The following is a 21,161-nucleotide window of genomic DNA, read 5'->3' on the forward strand; positions in this document are numbered from 1 at the left end:
TTTTCCAGTTTAGAATAGGGAGTTAAGGTGCATAAAATCATGAGGGGTGTTGATTAATTGAATACCAGAAGTGTTTCCCGAGAGTGTGCGAGTTCAAAACTAATGATCATAATTTTAAGATAAGAGGAGGTAGCTTGAAAAGGGGCCTGAGGGATAATGTTGTCATGGAGAAAATGGGGCACACGTGGAATTAACTGCCAGAGGGAGAGTTAGATGCAGGTATAAACGCAATATAAGAAAGTATACATAGGCTCATTACAGGAAAGCTGCAGGGGATATGGGTCAAACGCAAGTAAGTGGAAGTCGTTTACTTTGGGAATCCTGTTTGGCATGGATGATTTCGACGAAAGGATCTTTTTCAAAGTTCTGTACCTGCATTGCTGTATGACTCCATTATGCTACTACAAAGTAACCCGCTTGATCACTCCATCTAGAAATTCTCACTCCATCCACAATGACATTCAGACATTCATTATCAGCAGTCTTCCATGTGCAACAAGCACTGCAGAAATTCTGCAAAGATCTTGAGACATAGTCTTCCAAAGCAATGGTTACCGTTATCAGAAAGACAAGGGCATCAGTTAGATGCTAACCTCATCACTTGAAAATTCTCCTCGAAACCTCTCACCAACCTGACTTGGAAACATATTGTCATTCGTTCAGTGTCCCTGGGTCAATGGCCTAAAATCTCTCCCGGACAGCATAGAAACTCAACCTACACCATATGACCGGCAGAGCCTGAAGAATGTCAACCCTAACCACGTTCTTAAACTCAAGTAAGTATGTGTAATAAATTGTCACCTCGGCATCATTACCAGCACCTTATGAAATACACAGCGAGCACGTTAGTCTTTTAAACAATTGACAATGGTTCTTGGATTACCGTTCAATGAAATTTGAATTTCATTTTTTGCAGTGATTGGATTCCAATCCATAAAATCTGAGCATTAGCTTGGCTCTCTGTATTATTGGAGTAGTGTTGCTAAAAGAGTGTCGATTTTGTAACAGCCAATCCTTCTTTGGAAGACTGACTGCCGTCACAGCACAATAATGTATTTGGTGGACCCATCCGAATCAGGCAAAAGTAAGATTATACTCTCTCCTCCCGTTTTCATCATAGGTAATTTTCAATTCGGCAGGAAGTCCTCGTCTTGGAATCAAACACCGATTGATTGGTTTGCTGGCCATCTGGAATTGAAACTCCTGCAATGAAGTATATCCAATTGCAGCCTAAATTTTGTCGAGATTATTAAATGTTTTAGCTGTTCGAAGCCATCCGTCTATTAAGAAAACATTGAAAGGAAGCGGGTAATGTCAGAGAATCTAACTGACTTTCGAAATTGCAATAAAAGAATTGTTTTATTCTTGCGTCACTGCAATCCTTCTCTTTATGGACAGTGAGGGGTATGGGTAGGGGGAGGTTAGAGAGAGAGAAGAGATAGGGAGACAGATAGATTATTTTATCGTGCCTTTCAAGATGAAAAAAACACAATTAATTCTCCTCGTACAAATTATTAGACAAAAACCGTAAAAGCTAGCAGGAGTAGGTAATACAATGCATGAGTCTACTCAACAATATGCTCATGATTCATTTGAGATAGGCCTCAAGATCACTCTCATTTCCCCTCCCCCACCTTACCTCAGTTTCAACCTTCTAACTGAGCACTGTCCTCATGACCTGTTCTACATGCCAATCTCCCTTCCCACCTATCCGCTTCACCCTCTCCTCTGACCTATCACCTCAATCCCCACCCCCATTCACCTATTATACTCTTTGCTACCTTCTCCCCAGCCTCCTCCCCTCTTTAACTCTCCACACTGGAGGCTTCCTGTCTATATTCCTGACGAAGGGCTTTTGCCCGAAATGTTGATTTTCCTGCTCCTTGGATGCTGACTGACCTGCTGTGCTTTTCCAGCACCGCTCTGATCTACACTCTGGTTTCCAGCATCTGCAGTCCTCAGTTTTGCCTCAAGTTCACTCTCCTGCGTGTTGCTCATAGCTCTTTCACTCATTATTAAATATTTGTCTAGCTCCTCAAATTTATTTAGTCAAGGCATCCACTGCACTCAGAATTCATGCATTCCCCAGATTCACGTCCCTTTGAGAGAACTGGTAGTTCCACTCCGCTATTAATATGTCATCCCGAGACCTAAAACTACAACCTGTTGTTCTATTTTATTCCACAACGTTAAACATCCACTCTACCTTCATGTGGTCAGTCCCAGCTGCTGTCTTACAGATCTAGTTAAATCTCTTTTGATTCTACTAACTTATATTGAATAGACGTCGAAACTACACACTTTCTCCTCATATACATATATTAAATCACTGAATTTATCTGATTAACACCTTTGAATTGTTTTTAAAGCAAGTACAGTTTTCCTCATGTAAGTGCATCATATCTGTACGCGGTATTCCACATTTGGCCTCACTAGAGTCGTGTACCTTGGCTGCAACACTTTTCGACTTCCCCACTCCATTCTTTTCGAAATAAATGAAATCAATTCTCTCCCATCTCCTTAGTAGCTGCTCTATGTGCACACTGGTGTTCTGCACTGATGCTCGAGGGTTATTATGTTCACCGTTTTGTTACAGAAGCTCTTTTATGCGATAGTGTGACATTTCGAATGAAGAGCCGAAGCACAGACCAATCTGTTTTCGCTGCAGGTTTGCTTACATTTTTGATATGAACATTTCACCGTTCGAGTTCTCAACATATAATCCGACATTCTGAATCAAAAATGTTTGAGGAAGGTTTCACGGATTCATGGAGCAAGGGAAACATTTAACTACTCACACTATTAAATCTGTTTGACTGTCAGACGCTGCAGCCTGTCACTGTACACTAAGACAGAGAGAAACAAACACTGGGAATCCAGGAGCAGAAATTATTAACCTTGGACTGTGAAGTGTACAATCCCAACGGTTTTTGGAATTTCAGAGAGACACAAGGGAAATTAATTTTTTAGCGAAAATATGCAAGGCTTTTCTTCCATACAATTCCACCAAATGACATTTTTCTCTTGCGACAAATGAAAATGTTTCATCATTCACTGCACATTTAAACCATACCAAATCCAAAACGTTTTGCATTTGGTTCTGTTTTGTTTCCTTGTGCCTTCTTCTAAAATTACAGCATGGAACGAAGTCCACTTGATAGCATTGTCTGTCCTATCTACCCTGGTAACGTTTCATTACGAGTCATAGTTACAGGATATAGAGAAACTTATTTACACCTGAGATACGAAGGAATTTCTTCTGGAAGACCGCAGTGTAGGCCTGGAATTCTTCATCCTGAGACCTATGGAGGCAAGTCACTTGAAACATTTAACAAGAGGCAAGTGTTTTTTTTTAAGTATCATGGAATTGATAGGTTAGACAAAATGGTAGAAAACAGGAGTTAGATGTCGTCCAGATGTGATCTTATAATTGCGAAACAAGGAAGGCTAAATTTTCGGAATGGGTCCATCTGTGTTCTTATTCATTATGATCTGAAATTGTACTGAATGACATGAACTCAGGAAATCAGCAATTACTCAGCGAAGGGAGCGATTTGATTTGCTCAAATAATCAAAGTAAATTCTGGTGATGTTCCGTATTTCATGATTATGGAGATTACAAATCTTCAATTCCTAAGGACACCAGTGTACAACTATAAATATCGATATATAAAAGTGAAAGTAATCAGTGGAACTAAATAGATTGTAACATGTATGCATAATAAAACTGTGTTGAATAAATTAAGAGATGCTGTTGTACAGAATAGAAGGAAAAGAAAGCAAGTTTATGAGGGACTGGAAATTTTATCAGCTCTGTATACCAGGGGAATATGATTAGGGGAAACAATACACTGTGTTTCGGTGGCTGAAGGAGTCCAAGGCTATCTTAAGTAATGACAACATTATCGAGAATGCCAGAATGCCTCATTATGTGATGATGGCGCAATGTGACAGAGTGTGGTCGATCTGTACAGACGTATCCACGCCGTTATGTGAAGCAATTGCAAAGGACTAGCTTTTCCCAGACAAACTGACAGAAATGTTTAAACATTCAGTGGCCGAGCTTCAGAATCTTACAACTGTTACGACAGGTGAAGTGCACAGAGGCATGTTAAATGTGATTTTCTCTAATCAGGTGAGCAGCACACAAAGAAAGAAAAAAATCGAGAAAGAAAGAAAGGAATGAATAAAGAAATGAAGAGCGGAAGGAAGGAAGAAAGAAAGAAAGGAAGAAAGAAAGAAAGAAAGAAAGAAAGAAAGAAAGAAAGAAAGAAAGAAAGAAAGAAAGAAAGAAAGAAAGAAAGAAAGAAAGAAAGAAAGAAAGGAAGAAAGAAAGGAAGAAAGAAAGAAGGAAAGAAAGGAAGAAAGAAAGAAAGGAAGAAAGAAAGAAAGAAAGAAAGAAAGAAAGAAAGAAAGAAAGAAAGAAAGAAAGAAAGAAAGAAAGAAAGAAAGAAAGAAAGATAGATAAAAAGAAAGAAAGAAAGGAAGAAAGAAAGGAAGAAAGAAAGGAAGAAAGAAAGGAAGAAAGAAAGAAGGAAAGAAAGGAAGAAAGAAAGAAAGAAAGGAAGAAAGAAAGAAAGAAAGAAAGAAAGAAAGAAAGAAAGAAAGAAAGAAAGAAAGAAAGAAAGAAAGAAAGAAAGAAAGAAAGAAAGAAAGACAAAAAGAAAGAAAGAAAGAAAGAAAGGAAGAAAGAAAGGAAGAAAGAAAGAAAGAAAGGAAGAAAGAAGAAAGAAAGAAAGAAAGAAAGGAAGAAAGGAAGAAAGAAAGAAGGAAAGAAAGGAAGAAAGAAAGAAAGAAAGGAAGAAAGAAAGAAAGAAAGAAAGAAAGAAAGGAAGAAAGAAAGGAAGAAAGAAAGGAAGAAAGAAAGAAAGAAAGAAAGAAAGAAAGAAAGAAAGAAAGAAAGAAAGAAAGAAAGAAAGAAAGAAAGAAAGAAAGAAAGAAAGAAAGAAAGAAAGAAAGAAAGAAAGAAAGAAAGAAAGAAAGAAAGAAAGAAAGAAAGAAAGGAAGAAAGAAAGGAAGAAGAAAGAAAGAAAGAAGAGGAAAGAAAGAAAGAAAGAAAGAAAGAAAGAAAGAAAGAAAGAAAGAAAGAAAGAAAGAAAGAAAGAAAGAAAGAAAGAAAGAAAGAAAGAAAGAAGGAAAGAAAGAAAGAAGGAAAGAAGCAAGAAATAAAGGAAGGTTGAAAGGAAGGAAGGAAGAAAAGAAGAAAGGAAGGTAGAAAGAATATCCCATCTCCGGGAATTAAACACAATTAGCCTTCTATTTCTGACAACGTCAGGATCTTAAATGCAGAACTTCCTCATTCCGGTGAGAGAAAAAGAGAGTGGCACACGGGGCAATTTTAATGCAAGAAAAATGAGGGTTTTTTTATGTACTGAAGAAACGACTTGCAATGGTGAAGGGACACATTAGCACATTCTTCATCTGCTCTCTGAACTTGGACTGAGACACAGCGTAAATGAAAACGTTGTTGCAAGAACTTATTAATTGGAGCACTTTCGTAGTCTCTTGAAGGATGTATTGAGGGTCATTAAAATTCAAACTGTTGAAATAGGCATCGCCTTTAATTCGCACATACAGAAAATAAATGACATACGTAATCCAAAGAAGAAGAAGCTGAGAGAGATGGCGAAAAGTAGGACAATAGACTTCTTTCGGTTGGCTATTCTTGGTCTTCACCCTTCTGACTTCGTTGGAGCCTCTTGCGGGCTTGGCTGGCTGCAAGGATGTGTCTTACCGTCAAGGCGTTGAGTAGGAGAATGAGGAGAAAGGGTGAAAAAGGAGTTAATATCCGGTCCAACCAATCGTAGGCCTGCCAGGCTAGCGAGGAATAGTAGATGGCTTTAATGTCACAGAACCAGGAAACCTCGTCCAGAACGTATAAAGGCTGGTATATGAAGTAATAAGGAATATTCTTTATGAGGCTTAGTGCACAGATAATTCCCATGACTTGCGAAGCAGTTTTGTCAGTGCAGTATCTTGTTTTCAGGCTGTGGGAGCCGATGGCCACAAAACGGTCGATGGTAAAAGCCACTGTCAACCAAACGGAGCCATCCCGTGTGACATACACGAGCACGGCACTCAGGCTGCACGCTGGGGTTGTAGACAGTATACTGTACCTGAAGTAGATTCTGGGGATCCGGTTGAGTAAGCAACCAGTGGTGATGACAAGGAAATCAGCCACCGCTATGGCCACCAAATAGAAAGTGATACACCGGGAGAGTCCACACCACCCTCGGGATAGAATTATGATTGCTATGAAGTTGGCTGTGAGAGATAAAGAGAGACATTACCAAAGGTTCTCGAAACATCAGTTACTGCTTCCTCCAATCTGTTACCATGGCACCCTTGCTGCGCCAAGAGGCACAAAACTTTACTTCATACCAGCTTTACCACTGCACTGGTTGAGTTATTTCTTCTCCCGCTCCACCAGATTTTCAATTCTAATACTCACTGCCTTCACTGCAAATTCCTCCTATTTCTCAGCTCTTGCCAACCAAAGAATAAGCTCCAATTATCGGAAATCGAAAATTGCCTCCAATGCTGTCCTTTTATGAATGCATGTTGATGATTGCCTCAATGATGTTTCTGATGTTGTTTTTGAACTGGTGCAAACCGTTGAATCCATTCCCCCTCCCCCACTTCTCCCCATACCAACTGACTACTGCCTCAGTTGCTCAAATTCTCCATCTCCTTCTCGCCGTTTTCGGTGCTGCATTCAACTTAAACTCCATTATCATTGAATTCACGTGCTTTTCCAATTTCTTTTGATGTCATTTTGTGTCATGTTTGTCTTTCTTTAGAAAACAGATCTCTCGAAATATTCCTACGGCCGGCATAATTCGTGGTTGAGGAAAGTAATGCAACTCCATTGATGATGAAAACAATTGATGGACAATAGATATTGACATTTCCAGAAACAGCAAAAAATCCCGGTTTTCACCAAAATAATGTCCAAAAAAATCCAAATCCACAAGGTTTACACACAAAAGCAAGACATATGCGAGATCATTTAATGCACCTCAAACATTTTCATAGTTGATTCTTGATATCATATTATAAATTAGCCTTTCATTAACAATTCAATATGCTCCAACTAATATTTTCTTGAGTTCGCACTGTAGATTCTTACAATGTATGACCGTGTTCTATATGTAAACATTAATTGATCTGGAATGCAGTCTCTGAAATTGCAATGAAAGAAAAATGATTCTTACACCAGGATACTTTATAACTCAACAGACCACACACACGAACAAATGAAAACACGACACTGCTGTTTCCTGCAATATTATTGAATGTAATGTTCAGTATTCACACCAATGAAGTCATGCAATTGGACGAATTGCACTTTGTCTTTCCATTACTGAATAGACTATTGAACCATAATTTTGCGTGGTAAAGCGTATTATAATCATGCATTGCTTCACAGTTCATTTTGAGTATATGTAATGTAATTTACTAGAGTATAACGGCATGTTATATAATTCGTATAAATATCAGAATCAGCTGAAATATCTTACGGTCAGACAGAGCTGAAGGTTTCCTTAAGTAAAGTCGCGTTCTAAAAGGGATTCTTTTTTCCTTTTGACCGAATCAAAATCAAAATCAATTCCATCACCTACCTGGCATACCAATAACAGCGAGAAGTATGTAGTAAATAGCATAGAGAGAACCATTTGCTGGACCATGCATCGCCTTTTTGGAAAATAATGGTGTCGTCCAAGTTGTGCAGCTTGTTTCTGAGACACTTTCTAAAGATCTCTCATTTAGTCTGCATGATTATCTCCAGAGGGGTTAATTATGACAGAATTTTTTACATCTATTCAACGAACAAACAAATTAACTCACAGTTTCATGCCTTTAAGGTCTAACATTGCAAGGGGAGATGCAGTGGTTCTTTGTTTTTGATTGTGGGTGAAGAACTGAAAATACATTCAGCAGCCACATTCACTTCCGCTGTTGACAGTGAGTTGAGGTCGATCTCAAATAAAAAAAGTCGTGTTTTCTCATCTCTGACCAGTTCAAAATTATTTTGTCTCTTTTAGATATCATATTAATTGTATTGTTCTTGCTGGTGATACAATCTTAAGTACACACACACACACACACACACACACACACACACACACACACACACACACACACACACACACACACACACACACACACACACACACACACACACACACACACACACACACACACACACACACACACACACATACCCATGCACGCACACACGCATACACATGATCTGTTTCAATGTATAAGAATGTTGCCTAGTTTGGAGGGTTTGAGCTACAGTGAGAGGCAGAATAGGGAATAGACTGTGGATATTTTACCAGTAACATTGGAGTCCGAGAGGTATCCTTACAGAAGTTTATAAAATCACGAGGGCATGGAGAGAGTCTTGTTCCCAGTTTAGGGTTGTCTCAAACTAGAAGCCATAGGTTAAAGGTGAGAGGGGAAAGATTTAAAAGAGATATGAAAGGCAACTCATCCATACAAAGCCTGCTTCGTGTGTCGAATGAACAGCCACAGGAAGTGTTCGAGTTTGATGCAATTGCAATATATAAAAAGCATCTTGATGAGTATATGAACAGAAAGGGTTTCGAGGGACCCTGCCCAAATGGGACGAGACTAATTTAGAACAACAGGTCGGCATGGATGAGTTCGTTCCGATTCAATACTGCATATCTTTATGACCTTATGACATATTTGGATATGACGTGGGTGGAAAATATGCAAATATTACATCAAATATGGATTGCATAGCATTTTATGTGTTTGTTTAATTCTCAGGTGTTGAAATTGAAACCAAATTCAACATTTTCATGGAATGAAGAACCTAAAAGTTACCACTTAATAATAGAAACTGAGAAATATCGCGAGTAATTATTGAGGTGTGGGCCCAGTGATATTAGCATTGAGAACATTTCCAAAGCAGACACAGAAAATATAATGGCACATTCTGTATTGTGGATAGAACTGAGCTCGAAAATAGTGACATGCGATCAGTGACAAACAGTAGCATAATACACGAACAGATATGCATTCGTCGAGTAGCTAATGAAGCTGGGCCTAATATCGTCTTACAGAAATTGGCGACAGCTGTACTTGACACCAAGTTCAGTCGAAGCCAATGCATTGTTTATGCATTGTCAAATGAGACAGGTGCGGTAGCATGACAAAACATGTTATGTGGTCAGATTAAAACAATTATTGTATGCACCTTAATGGTATAACACTGTTATGAAGGTGCAGAAGTGTACTGTACCTTTAAGGAAGTTAAAAGTTAGCAGAAATACTTGACAGCACCAACTGTTATGAACAAGATATAATGTAACCTTTTGGTCCAGCAACTAGCGTATCTCGTTGCCTGGAGCCAGAAACACATTCGAATTAGACCAATCGATTTAAATTTTACCCCCAAAAATACCAAATTCCAAACTCCAATCAAGTTTGAATTCAGTATATTAGCAATATTAAAAGCCAATGACGCAATCTCATGTTTTTGGCCCGGGGGGGGGGGGGGGGGTTGAAGAAGGTGAAAAATTGAAGAGTTGGGAGAGGGCTACCAAGCCACCAGCATAGAACATAGAACATAGAACAATACAGCACAGAACAGGCCCTTCGGCCCACGATGTTGTGCCGAACATTTGTCCTAGCTTACGCACCCATCCATGTACCTATCCAATTGCCGCTTAAAGGTCACCAAAGATTCTGACTCTACCACTCCCACAGGCAGCGCATTCCATGCCCATACCACTCTCTGGGTAAAGAACACACCCCTGACATCTCCCCTATACCTTCCACCCTTCACCTTAAATGTATGTCCCCTTGTAACACTCTCTTGTACCCGGGGAAAAACAAGTCTCTTAAAGATACACACTGCCCGAAAAACAAGTCTCTTAAAGATACCTTTATCAATCAGTGACCTGTGAAACAGAAATACCTTAGAAGAAGAACATTGACAGAGGAAAATACCAAGAGAAAATTTGAATGGTTTTGAAATTTAAATTTTTGATCATTTAAACTGGGAATTTTATCAGACTGGTTTTGTAGAAGGGGAAGGTTTAAAGTAGGTTAGATAAAGGAGTTCTAAAGAGCTGTTAGTTATTCTCTGTTATACTTTAAGAAATAAAGTTTTTAATTTTTACCTTAAATACTTCTTGGCCTCTCGAATTTTCACAGATTACTGCACGCGATAAATGTTTTATGTGTTGCTGGTTTAAATTAAGCAGTGGGAGGAGGGGGTTACCAGTGTCGTAACGAGCAAAACTGAAATCAGTGGTCATCGTAAGTAAACTGTCGGTTTTTTACAATAATGCCTGACACATTGCAAACTGGTTGTAGGTGTTAGAGATCACTCATCTCAGATCGAGGACATTTCTGCAGGAATACCTTTGGTTAATATCCTCGGCACAACCATCTTCGTTACTGTATGAATGCCCTTCCATCCATCATAAATTCATAAGTGAAGATGGTCGACAATGATTGCTTAATATTCAGAATATGCAGCATATTTCGATAATGAAGCAGTATCCTTACATCCTGAAGCATTACATTCAAGAAAGTATTCACAGGCTGGGACTGACAAGGGGAACGTAACATTCACTACACACAAATGCAGGCAATAGTCATCTCCATTGAATCACAATCTTACCACTTCAACTTGACATTCAATTCTTTTGCTGTTATTGAATTCCCCACAACAACATCCCAGTGGTGATATTTCACCCAAAACTCAAACGGTACCCGCAACTGAAGAAGTGAGTACAGGAGCAGGTCAGAATATAGAAATAAAGCGGCAAACAACCCTTCTCCGAATTTCCTATCTCCTGCCTGACATTCACATCGCATTCGTCGAGAGTGCAATAGAATAATCTCCAATTAGTTGGTAAATACAGGGCTAGCAAACCTCTCAGGTGCTGCAACCAGATTAATTTACAAAAGGTGGGCTGTGGAAGTTTAAGGAGGATGCTCAGTAGAACCATCTCAGGCGACGAAACCCGCTTGACTTCCAACATGTGGACTGCAGAAGTTCTGGAAGGATGCTCAGTAGTATCATCTCCACATCGAACATCATCTGCCACCTACCGGTTCATTCCACCAGCTTGCTTTCTGTCGGTGTCTTTACAATGTCGCATTTTAGTGAACAATGCTCTCAGTTTTTTGTTGTCTGTATCATTGGAAATGTTTCCTTGTGCGCCAAGTTCTAGATCATTAGCATATTTTAAGCAACTGGAGGGGGTCTATGTATTTTCCCCACGAATTCCACAGTAAACGTATCCCCAATTTAGAAAGTCACTGTCAATAAAATCCCTTTACTGTGAAAGTTAGCCAGTGATCCTAACGAAACCACACATAACTCTGAACAGCAACCAACCCCGATTCATCCCCTTACTCTATCCATGTACTCCTACATTTCACATGGAAAACATATCCAACATGCACATCACTGAACACTATGAGTAATTTAGCATGTGCAATCCAATAATGTCCTGCAGTGATGATTTGATTATTTCTCATTCGAGATTTCCATTTCCACTTCATTGCATGAATGGGACCTGTTTCAGCTCCATCTAAACCTGAGTGCCATGTGCTATTGCTACATTTAAGCTCAGATTGCTTCAGTCTCTAAAGATTCATCTGAGGCAAACATTGCGCAATGATGAGTGAATTTCTGCATCTGACATTATGATGGAGGAAAGGCCATTGATGAATTTTCTGAAGGGTTAGCTTGAGAAATCTACCACGAAGAATTCTGCAATGATATACTCTGGCTGAGACCTTTGATTTCTGTGTGCAAATCATCAGAATTCACCAAAGCATCTTCCAAAATGAATATATTCATATTATTACGAGAACTTGAATGTGTTGGTAACTTTTCGACTTTGAAGGAAGAGCCTTAAATTATCTGACACGGTTTAAGATTATGGTTGCCTCATTTCAGGTCGAGATAACGCGGGATTTTCTCTCTCTCCATATCCTTGTCTCTCAAACACACATTCTGTAACTTTCACACACACATAAATAGACAATATGTGATGTCTTTCTCTGTCTGCGTCACTCTCACATATATATTCTCTCTCACACACGCTGTCTCTTACACACACACACCTGGGAAAGATAACAAAGTGATGTTTTGAGTTCCGTCTTCATCACTGAAATAAAGGTGCTGGTTAACGAATGGGTTGGATAAGGTCAGAGGATACATGATTGGAGGTTATAGTTTTGGAAATTTATTTGAAATCACACGTTTTAGCAGCGCTAGTCCTTCGTCAGGTGAAGTGAAGAGAAGCACACGGGCACAGAATTTATGGCAGAAAGATCAAAAGAGAATACAAATGTTGCAAGTCAGGAGTCGAAAAGCTGAAAAGTAAGTCCTCCTGGTGATGAAAAACATCAGATGACGTGTAAAATGTAGGAAAAAGTGGGTACTCAGATGCTGGAGATGAAAGTCAAGATTGGAGTGGTGCTGGAAATGCACAGCAGGTCAGGCAGCATCCGAGGAGCAGGAAAATCGACGTTTCGGGCAAAAGCCCTTCATCAGGATGCATATAAAGTGTCAACAGTTGAACAATTAAAGGGAGGATCAATAATCCTTTTAATTGAGGCAAAGAGATAATTTTTAAAAACCATAAAAATGAGGTAGTTCTGGAGACAAACTGAATGTCTGAAATAACATTGTATGTACAAGAGTCGAATATTGATAATTGAACCAACTTAACCAGAGATTCAAAATTGTATAAAGTAGTTAAAATAGAGAGTTTGTAACAAGTTATTACGTTTATTGTGTCCAAACAGAACAGTAAAAAAATTATAGATAGAGAAGTGGATGGTTGGGTTACATGTAGTACGGCATGTACCCAAGGCCACAGTTGAGGCTCTGTTAATAAGTATGGATCTGTCAGTTTCTGCATGGTTGTTCTGCATTGCAAGGACGCTCTCACAAAGATTGAAGGCTAAATGTCCATGACGACTGAATTGCTCCAGAATGTGTGGGGAGGCGGTGTAGCTTCTGCCAATTGTTATGTGGTATCAATTCATCCATAGTCGTTGCATCTGCATGGTCTTGCCAATCTACCATGTCTCGTGGCATCATTGCCGACACGGTATGAAGTGGAGGACAGTGGCCTTGTTACAAGAGTATCTGCCGACAAGGTCGTGGGTGGTGTTCCCACGTTTGATGCCAATATCTATAACAAAGACCTAATTATTTGACCAATGAACATACCTGTCGACTCAACAGACTAATCAACATCTTAGATCCAGATTTTCACATTGTCCTATTAACTCTCATCCCGCGTATATTTCGTATAGAAGAATACAACTGCTTTCTCCAGATACACAAAGCCAACACACCTGGACATGTTATCGTATCAGCCCGAAGACCTGCGTGACAGCTTCTCTGGCAACATCGAGGCCATCTTTTAACCCATTATAAGAGGAACCCCCAGTTTCCTTCGGGACACTACAGACCTATTGCAGAAACTCAGTCCCCACGGAGCAGTCGAAGCTGGAATATTCCTCATCACAATGAACGCTTCGGCACTCTACATCAGTTCCTACTGCCAACCACCACCTTCACCAGGACGACAGCAGTTTATGTGAAAATAAACCGGTCAATTGGTTATGCTGTCTTTTATCTTTGATGCTGTGCATATAACATTAGACCATGCACTGCGAGATAGTATGACTAAATTCTGTTTCGGTTCAGATTAACTTGCACCATTGATTTATGCTACCGTTTAGCACTTGCACAGTTATTGCAAGACTGCACTGTGTTACATAAATCCTTTTTAAAAACTTTTCTCATTGGTAATTTCTAACTACATTAAGTAATCATCTCATTTTTCTGTACTATACAGTTTCTATCACATTTGTCATGCCATTAGTTCACTGATATTGCAGCCTGATCACATTAAACGCTCCTTTCATTCCAGAAGACGATATGCTTGTCCTTTTATTTCACGAAACCATGTGCAAATTGTTTCAGACTGAGACCATAATTCTTTTTAAATGACATGATACATGACTCTGTTATATCAGCTATTATACAAAACATTTACTTTTGCAATTTGCAATTTGGATTTCACCACTGCCAGTCACCTTGATGCTAATTTTCCAAGGCATGTTTCTGTTGTTACTTCACTCCACCCTATTACCCAAAACATGATTTCAAATGTTTCAGGCATTGAATCATTTTAAGATTTCGGTCAGATTGAATTGCTGAATTCAAAATCAGTGAGTCATGAGGATAATGCATGAACCGATCTGTCAGCTGAAAGAAGGAAATATTTTGGAAGTTTGAAGAGATGAGAGATACAGATTGAAGGTTGAGATGAGACTTCAACTCAAATCTGCCATTTACGCTTACAGTGATGAAAATTTAAAAATATAGTTTCTGACATGGGGAGAAGCACACAATTTGTATCTATCGATTCTCGCATAAATACAATCGTAATGTCAATGATTTAATGGGAAATAAGTTAATCTATTTGTTCACTGAGATGTAAGGTGCAGGTTTCAAATTAATTACTCCTCTGGAGACTCTCGCTTTAAATAAATATTGGATGATTTCAACGTGTCACAAAGCAACGGCCTAAAACTTCGGGAATATCCATTTTTTTTTTTTCAAAAAGGATGCACGCGCCCGCGAACGGACCGGTCTTTGCCATTTGTTATCCCATTCTCGCCGCTATTGGTGCCCCTGGTAAGAAACAAATGCTCTACAGTGTATGAAGTCGCTAAATTCCAGGGGTTTTATCTCTTCCATTTCCTGATCAGGATTTAAAAAAAATCAGGATGATCGGGACGTAAATAAATACAGTTGGAATAGTGCTTTAAAGTAATGTGATACTGAATGCAATATCATGCTATGATCAATTTCGCGCATTCCTTGGAATTACTTTAGGGGTAACAAAGGACATTGCTCCATTTATAATGCCACACATTTATTGGATTATCGTTTCTTAGATAGCTGAAGTATGTCACTTCTCATAAAATTATAGAGATCTGGGCACCATAAAATAAAAAAAAACATAAAAAGACTTCGCTAAAAGAGTAAACATAATATTAAGAATAGACTCTACATTCAGGAAGTGAGTCAGTCTGTATTTTCATTCTTGACTGTATGGTAAAAAGAATTTTCAAACAAGGCTTTCATAAGGGAACTTGGCGTTCGCATCAAAATTAACAATGTTATGTGTTTAGTGTTTTGGTAGTGTGATTCCATTGAGTGGGATAATCATTTCAATAGCCAGTCTGAACGTAATGGGCAGAATGTCCTTCTTAATGGCTGCAGCCATTATGCAATGAAATGCATGTCAGTATAGGAACATTAATTTACTTTACTGCTCAGCACTCAGTGTCGTTATAATATACTTAATTGTCATCCAGTGTGTTTCACACAATTGTGTTCCACTGAGCAATAAACGGCATTTTTATTTCGTAATGATATTGAAGAACAAAATAATACACAAAGTCATCCTTATAATACTTGCGCTTTGGTATGGAATGCACATAGCAATTCTGCATAGTTACAATGCGATCTCTGGAAGGATGTATCCGTTACAGTCTCGTGAACTCTTACTGGGCAGTCTCCTTTGTTAATATGATATTGACAATTAAATATGGAAATGTTCGAAGGAGGTACATTGAGAGGAAAGTGTTTTTTCCAGTTATTGTCTATTTCATCCTGTGCAGTTACGATTTGATCTTGAATTGTTCTTTTGGAAAGTATTGGTTGGAATGTCAGTAGATTGTGACTGCCTCTGACAAGGTCAATGTTTCTTGGCATTGCTTAGTTTCTACTTGTGCAGTTGGAATTCCTCTCTTTAATCAGCTACTGCAAAGAGTTTACCAGACATGGTTCACAAAATGTTCATTTTTAGATCAAGTCTAAAAGGCAAAATGGATTAATGGATATAGCAGCTTCATAAAATCAGGAGAGAGAGAGAGAGAGAGAGAGAGAGCAATGTGAACTGCTTCTCAATCTACCTGAAAGCAGGTCAGCAACATTATAAAAGACCAAGTTAACCCGAGTGTAGAGGACAGTGAACCCTGGAGAGAAAAAAATGGCAGCGGCAGAAAGTCATTCCAATTTGTAAATTCCTGAAAGAACCACAATGTGACAACTTGTTAGGTGATTGCTCGACATTTCTTCGTTACCTTTCGATTGACCAATTGGTTTAAATCACGAGACATTAATATATCTGAAGAATACAATTAAGACATTCACCATTAAATTATTTAAAATCCAATTTAATGAAATGAAAAATATCCGTGAGCAAGTCATATTCTGCCGCGACACCATATGAGAGTTGCTGGACACCAGCACAGCAAATGTTAGCTGACTGAAAATTTTCGGATCGGATTTGATTAGTTGGAGTCTGAGCTGTACACACTGCACTACATTAGGGAGGGAGATACTTTAATAATGTTTCGCAATCAATCACGCTCAGACAAGGGAGGGTGTGACTGCAAATGAAGCAGCAGCGAAGTTGCAGAATTCAGCTTTACAGGAGCATCAGCAGTACCTTATCCTGGAAATAATGGATTTTGCTCACAGTATGGACGAGACCACAGAGTGCGGGGAGCATGAACGAACTGCCAAAGGCACCTTGGCTCGGAGGGTCATTCAAGTGAAGTGTGGAAGGACAAATATCGTACTAAATGGCGACAACATTGTTTGGGAAATCCATGCAGTTTCCAGTAGCAAAGATTGAATGATCTTAAATCTGTATTACCTACCTGGTTCGAAAAGTCAATATTTCTCTTCTAGGAGAGGCTTTAACTTGGAATGGGAGAGTAGAGTCCAGTTGTCGTTATCCATGAGGTACCAATGACATAGGAAAGTGGAAGAGGTTGTGCTGAGGCGTTGTAGTTCTGTGTTGAATTAATATGAGGAATGGTAAAGACATTAGTTTCCCTTCCCGAGCCAACTGCAAATTGTTACTGGGTAAATGATATTGTAGTGTTGATTTCCTGCTTAGAATATTGGTGTGGGTGAAAACCAGTTCCCATTCTGTAATAATATGGAAATAGAGAGCTGTTTCTCGACAGTCTTCATCTGAACCATGTGACGAAATTTGTCTTGATGAAATGAAATATGGAGGTCCTGGTTTTGGACTGGTGTGGACAAAATCAGAAATCTCACAACACGAGATTATAGTCTAACAGGCTTATTTAAATCACAAACTTTCTGAGCACTGGTCCTCTATCAGGTGAAGTCATAACACCTGATGAAGGAGCAGAGCTCCGATAGCTTGTGATTTCAAATACACTCATTAGACTGTAAGCTCTCGTCACGTGACTTCGGATTTTAGCGACTTGTTAACCTAATGATGATTTATCTTGTTGTTAGTTGAACTTTTGTATTTCTTGCAAGAGCATGAGGGAAACTGACATTCTGCCACAAAAGCCATCCAGTGGAAAATTCTAGTATTTTCAATTAACCACTTGAGAGATGTTGGTGCACTCTATTGGATCAGTTGCGATCTGAACCCAAATCTTACCTTCTTCAAAATTTGGGCACTACTACTTTGCCCTAATATAAAGCATTGGAAACAAAAGTGAATAATTTGTGATGAGAACGATGTTCTGACAAACAATTGAAATGTCTTCAATACAGTCATAAGTTCACAGGAAGAAATATCATTGAATGATCACACTTAGGAAAATAGATGATCTGAGAGTGATCATACATTTTTCATATGTTGGCAAAACAAAAGCTCTCTGGAATAAGAATGAATAAAGGCAACCATTTGCTACAAAGGCAAAGCAATTACTCATCCATAATGCAAGGAAGTCAGGTACATAATCAGATGAACAGTCAGAAGAATTAAAAAAAAAATACAGGACATACACATTGGCAGTCAAAATTTGCAAGATGATGAATGAAGCGGCTGATACAATGCCTTTTAAAAAAGTATTTTAAGTGCACCCTGATTGTGACAAAAATAGATAAAGACATAAAATATGCTCATACTCTGCGTGGTCCAGTAACTACCCAATACTAAAATAAAAAAAAACAATGTTTCTTCCAAGGCAGTCCAGAAAAGAAAATACATCCTTGAGGAACTAAAACATGTGCACATTTGCTAATCCCAATAAGGATCAGTGGGTAATGGTCTTACAGCCAAAGTTGAATTGAACATTCCCACAGTCACAATTGAGCAAAGAGACTGTTAAAATCAAAATATCAATGCATTTCATTAAGTGTACGCTTGACGAATGAATGGGGTTTTAAGAAAGAGGGCTATGGGCGGTTACTGGCTTGGATGTCTCTAAGTTTGGGAACTACCCACATTTCTTGCCATCATGAACAGAGGATGGAGTGTGTGCTCGGGACAGATTGCAAAGAATTCTGTATTAGCAAGCATCTACGTCAGATGCCATATCACTTGCCTTTCACTCCTCCCTAGAACATCTTGACACCAAGAACAGCAACGTAAAAAAACCTACTCATTGATTCCAGTTCAGCATTCAACACTGTTATCCTCTCTAGACTGATTACCATACTTAGTGATTTCAGATTAAGCCCCACTCTCTGAAACTGGATCCGCAGTGTCTTGACCTGCAAGCCACAATCAGTGAAGACTGAGGGCAACATTTCATTCTCAAATACACTCAACACTAGACACCCCCCTCCCAGGGGTGCGTACTCAGCCTCGTTCTGTACTCACTGTATATCCATGACTGCATCGCCAAATACCAGACTAATTCCATTTACAAGTACGCTGATGATGCCACTATAGTTGGTCAACTCTTAGATGGCGACAAAACTGAAGGTGGAAGATATGGATAAATGGTGCACTCACATCAACCGAGCTCTCAATACTGGCAAAATCAAGGAAGTCATTATTGACTTTCAGCGGGGTTTGCTCATGCTCCCCCGCACCGCACCCCACCCCACCCCCACACACACACGCACACACTCACATACACACATTAACAGCACAGAGATGGAAAGATTGGAAAGTTTCAAGCTCCTGGGAGGGGGCATTCACAACATGTTTTCTTGGACGCTTCATGTGGACTCACTGGTTACAAAAGCCCTACAATATCTCTTCCTCCTCAGGATGCTGAGGAAATTTGGCATGACTGTCAGTACCCTTATCAACATTTAGAGGTGCACCATCGAGAGCATTCTGTCTGGATGTCATCACTGCCTGTTATGGCAACTGTACCATTCCGGATCAGGCACGGTTACAGAGAGTGGTGAACTCGGCCTGGACAATTACAAAGGCCAACCTCCCATCTACAGAATCCATCTATCAGACATGCTGTCAAGGAACGTCTGCCAGCCTTCTTGAAGATCCATCCCACCCTGGAAATAGTTTTCTACAACATCTATCATCGTGGAGAAAGTACAGAAGCCTGAGAACATGCACCAGCCAGTTTCGAAAAGTTTGTATACTACTTTTGTTAGAATACTGAATGGACTCACAAATTCTTAACATACGCCTGCACCTGTGTTTTTGTTTCTGCTGCCATTTACCTATTATTTGCTTATCAATGCTTGTTAACTCTGTGATCTGTCTGTATTGCTCACAAGACAAAGCTTTTCAGTGTGCCTCGGTACATGTGTCAATAAATTCAATTCAATTCAACTCACTTCAATTCAATTCAATTAATTGATTATGAGATGCCAAATTCTGAGCATTATTTTTCAAATAGACGATGGCTAGCATTGTTAAACAGGTGGGAAAGAAAAGTTACAGCGAAAGATTGCATGAGGATTACTGCTAAAGATTCGCTGAAAAAATAAGATTCTTTCAACAACAGTTCTTTTCGTTCCTCACAGCAAATTTGGTGGCGATTATAATCCTATCACGAGGTCGATGTGGACTGTCCTGTTGCATCACCTACTACCTAGTGGCCATAGCAGTGACTGATTTCCTTGTAATCATCAATGGGTGCATCCTGAATCGAATCGGCCGTATTTACTTTCGAGACAGTTTACTTTCCACCACACTTGCATGCAAACTGAGCACCATGTTGATTTTTACAATACGGGATGGGTCAGTCTGGTTAACGGTTGCTTTCACCTTTGACCGTTTTGTGGCTATTTGCTTCCAGAGCTTGAAGATCAGGTACTGCACTCACAAAACTGCATCGATGGTGATAGGAATCGTATGTATCCTGAGCTGCATCAAAAACACCCCCTTTTACTTCATCTTTAGGCCATTATACACACTGAAAGGTGTACCCTGGTTCTGCATTATCAAGTCAAGCTATTATATTTCACCCATCTGGCAGACTTACGACTGGCTGGATCACATCCTCGTTCCATTTCTCCCATTTCTCCTTATTCTGCTGCTCAATGCAATCACTGTAACTAACATATTAGCAGCCAGCAGAGCCCGGAAAAGGATCAGGAGCGCCGAGAATCGAAGTGATCAGGAGATTTCCAATCGCAAGAAATCTATTGTGCTCCTTTTTGCGATCTCTCTTAGTTTCCTTTTCTTGTGGGCCACCTATGTTGGACGGTTTTTGTACGTACAGATTTCAGGAGAAGGTTACTTCGGTGGACTGGACTTCAATGACCCTCAGTACATCCTTCAAGAGACGACTATCATGCTCCAAATGATCAATTCCTGCAACAATGTCTTCATATATACAATAGCCCAGAATAAATTCCGTGAGGAGCTTAAGAATACGTTGATGTCTCCCTTCACTATCTTCACTAGTTGCATAAAGCAATGAAAAGAAAAATAAAAGTTTCCCTCTTTTATTTGTATCACGTTGTCTCATTTGGTACTAATTTTTAGCAAACTTTCATTAAAAGGTTTTGCATTTCGTTTGCTTGACTATAGTCCCAAAACGTTCATTCTCAAGTTTCGACGATTCCTTGATGCTCAGCCATGCTTTCTGTGTTCAGTCTCTATTTCCACCTATCAGTGTCGTTGGCAAACACTCGCTCCCACCCTCCCTCCCCTTCTCTTGACCCCCCCAATCTATTGCAATCTCCTTTCTAATATGTCATTCACTTTATTGATTTTTAAAAAAAAATCTAACTGCTTGACTGCAGTGCCCTGATTTTGCAGTATCAATCTAAAGTGTTGCTCCCATCTGGTACAGCTATGACTAGCTGGGCCGTATCATAGGTCACTTTCCTCTTTCCTCATTATTATATTGCTCAGCATATGTGT

General features: G+C 39.4%; 2 protein-coding genes across 2 annotated transcripts; one reads left to right on the top strand and one right to left on the bottom strand.

Moving 5' to 3' along the window:
- Window positions 1-5,659: 5,659 nt before the first annotated feature.
- Window positions 5,660-7,692, bottom strand: LOC148144534 (FMRFamide receptor-like). Its single transcript, XM_087975384.1, has 2 exons — window positions 7,623-7,692; window positions 5,660-6,264 (listed from the first exon to the last, which is right to left on the bottom strand). Exons 1-2 carry the CDS (start codon window positions 7,690-7,692, stop codon window positions 5,660-5,662), a joined length of 675 nt encoding a protein of 224 aa, XP_087831510.1.
- A 6,957-nt stretch (window positions 7,693-14,649) lies between these two features.
- On the top strand, window positions 14,650-20,715 carry LOC122543713 (putative G protein-coupled receptor 139). Its single transcript, XM_043682494.2, has 2 exons — window positions 14,650-14,719; window positions 19,814-20,715. Exons 1-2 carry the CDS (start codon window positions 14,650-14,652, stop codon window positions 20,713-20,715), a joined length of 972 nt encoding a protein of 323 aa, XP_043538429.2.
- Window positions 20,716-21,161: the final 446 nt, after the last annotated feature.

The sequence above is a fragment of the Chiloscyllium plagiosum genome, unplaced genomic scaffold (genome assembly GCF_037043375.1).
Source record: "Chiloscyllium plagiosum isolate Xiang-an unplaced genomic scaffold, Cpla_swu_hap1 HiC_scaffold_27, whole genome shotgun sequence".
Classification (NCBI taxonomy): Eukaryota; Metazoa; Chordata; class Chondrichthyes; order Orectolobiformes; family Hemiscylliidae; genus Chiloscyllium; species Chiloscyllium plagiosum.

Bases quoted from the DNA above. Each gene is read 5' to 3' on its own strand.
- LOC148144534 (XM_087975384.1), bottom strand. From the start codon at position 7,692: ATGCATGGTCCAGCAAATGGTTCTCTCTATGCTATTTACTACATACTT. The intron at 6,265-7,622 runs GTAGGTGATGGA...TATCTCTCACAG, and splicing joins CGCTGTTATTGGTATGCCAG to CCAACTTCATAGCAATCATA.
- LOC122543713 (XM_043682494.2), top strand. From the start codon at position 14,650: ATGCACGCGCCCGCGAACGGACCGGTCTTTGCCATTTGTTATCCCATT. The intron at 14,720-19,813 runs GTAAGAAACAAA...CGTTCCTCACAG, and splicing joins CGCCGCTATTGGTGCCCCTG to CAAATTTGGTGGCGATTATA.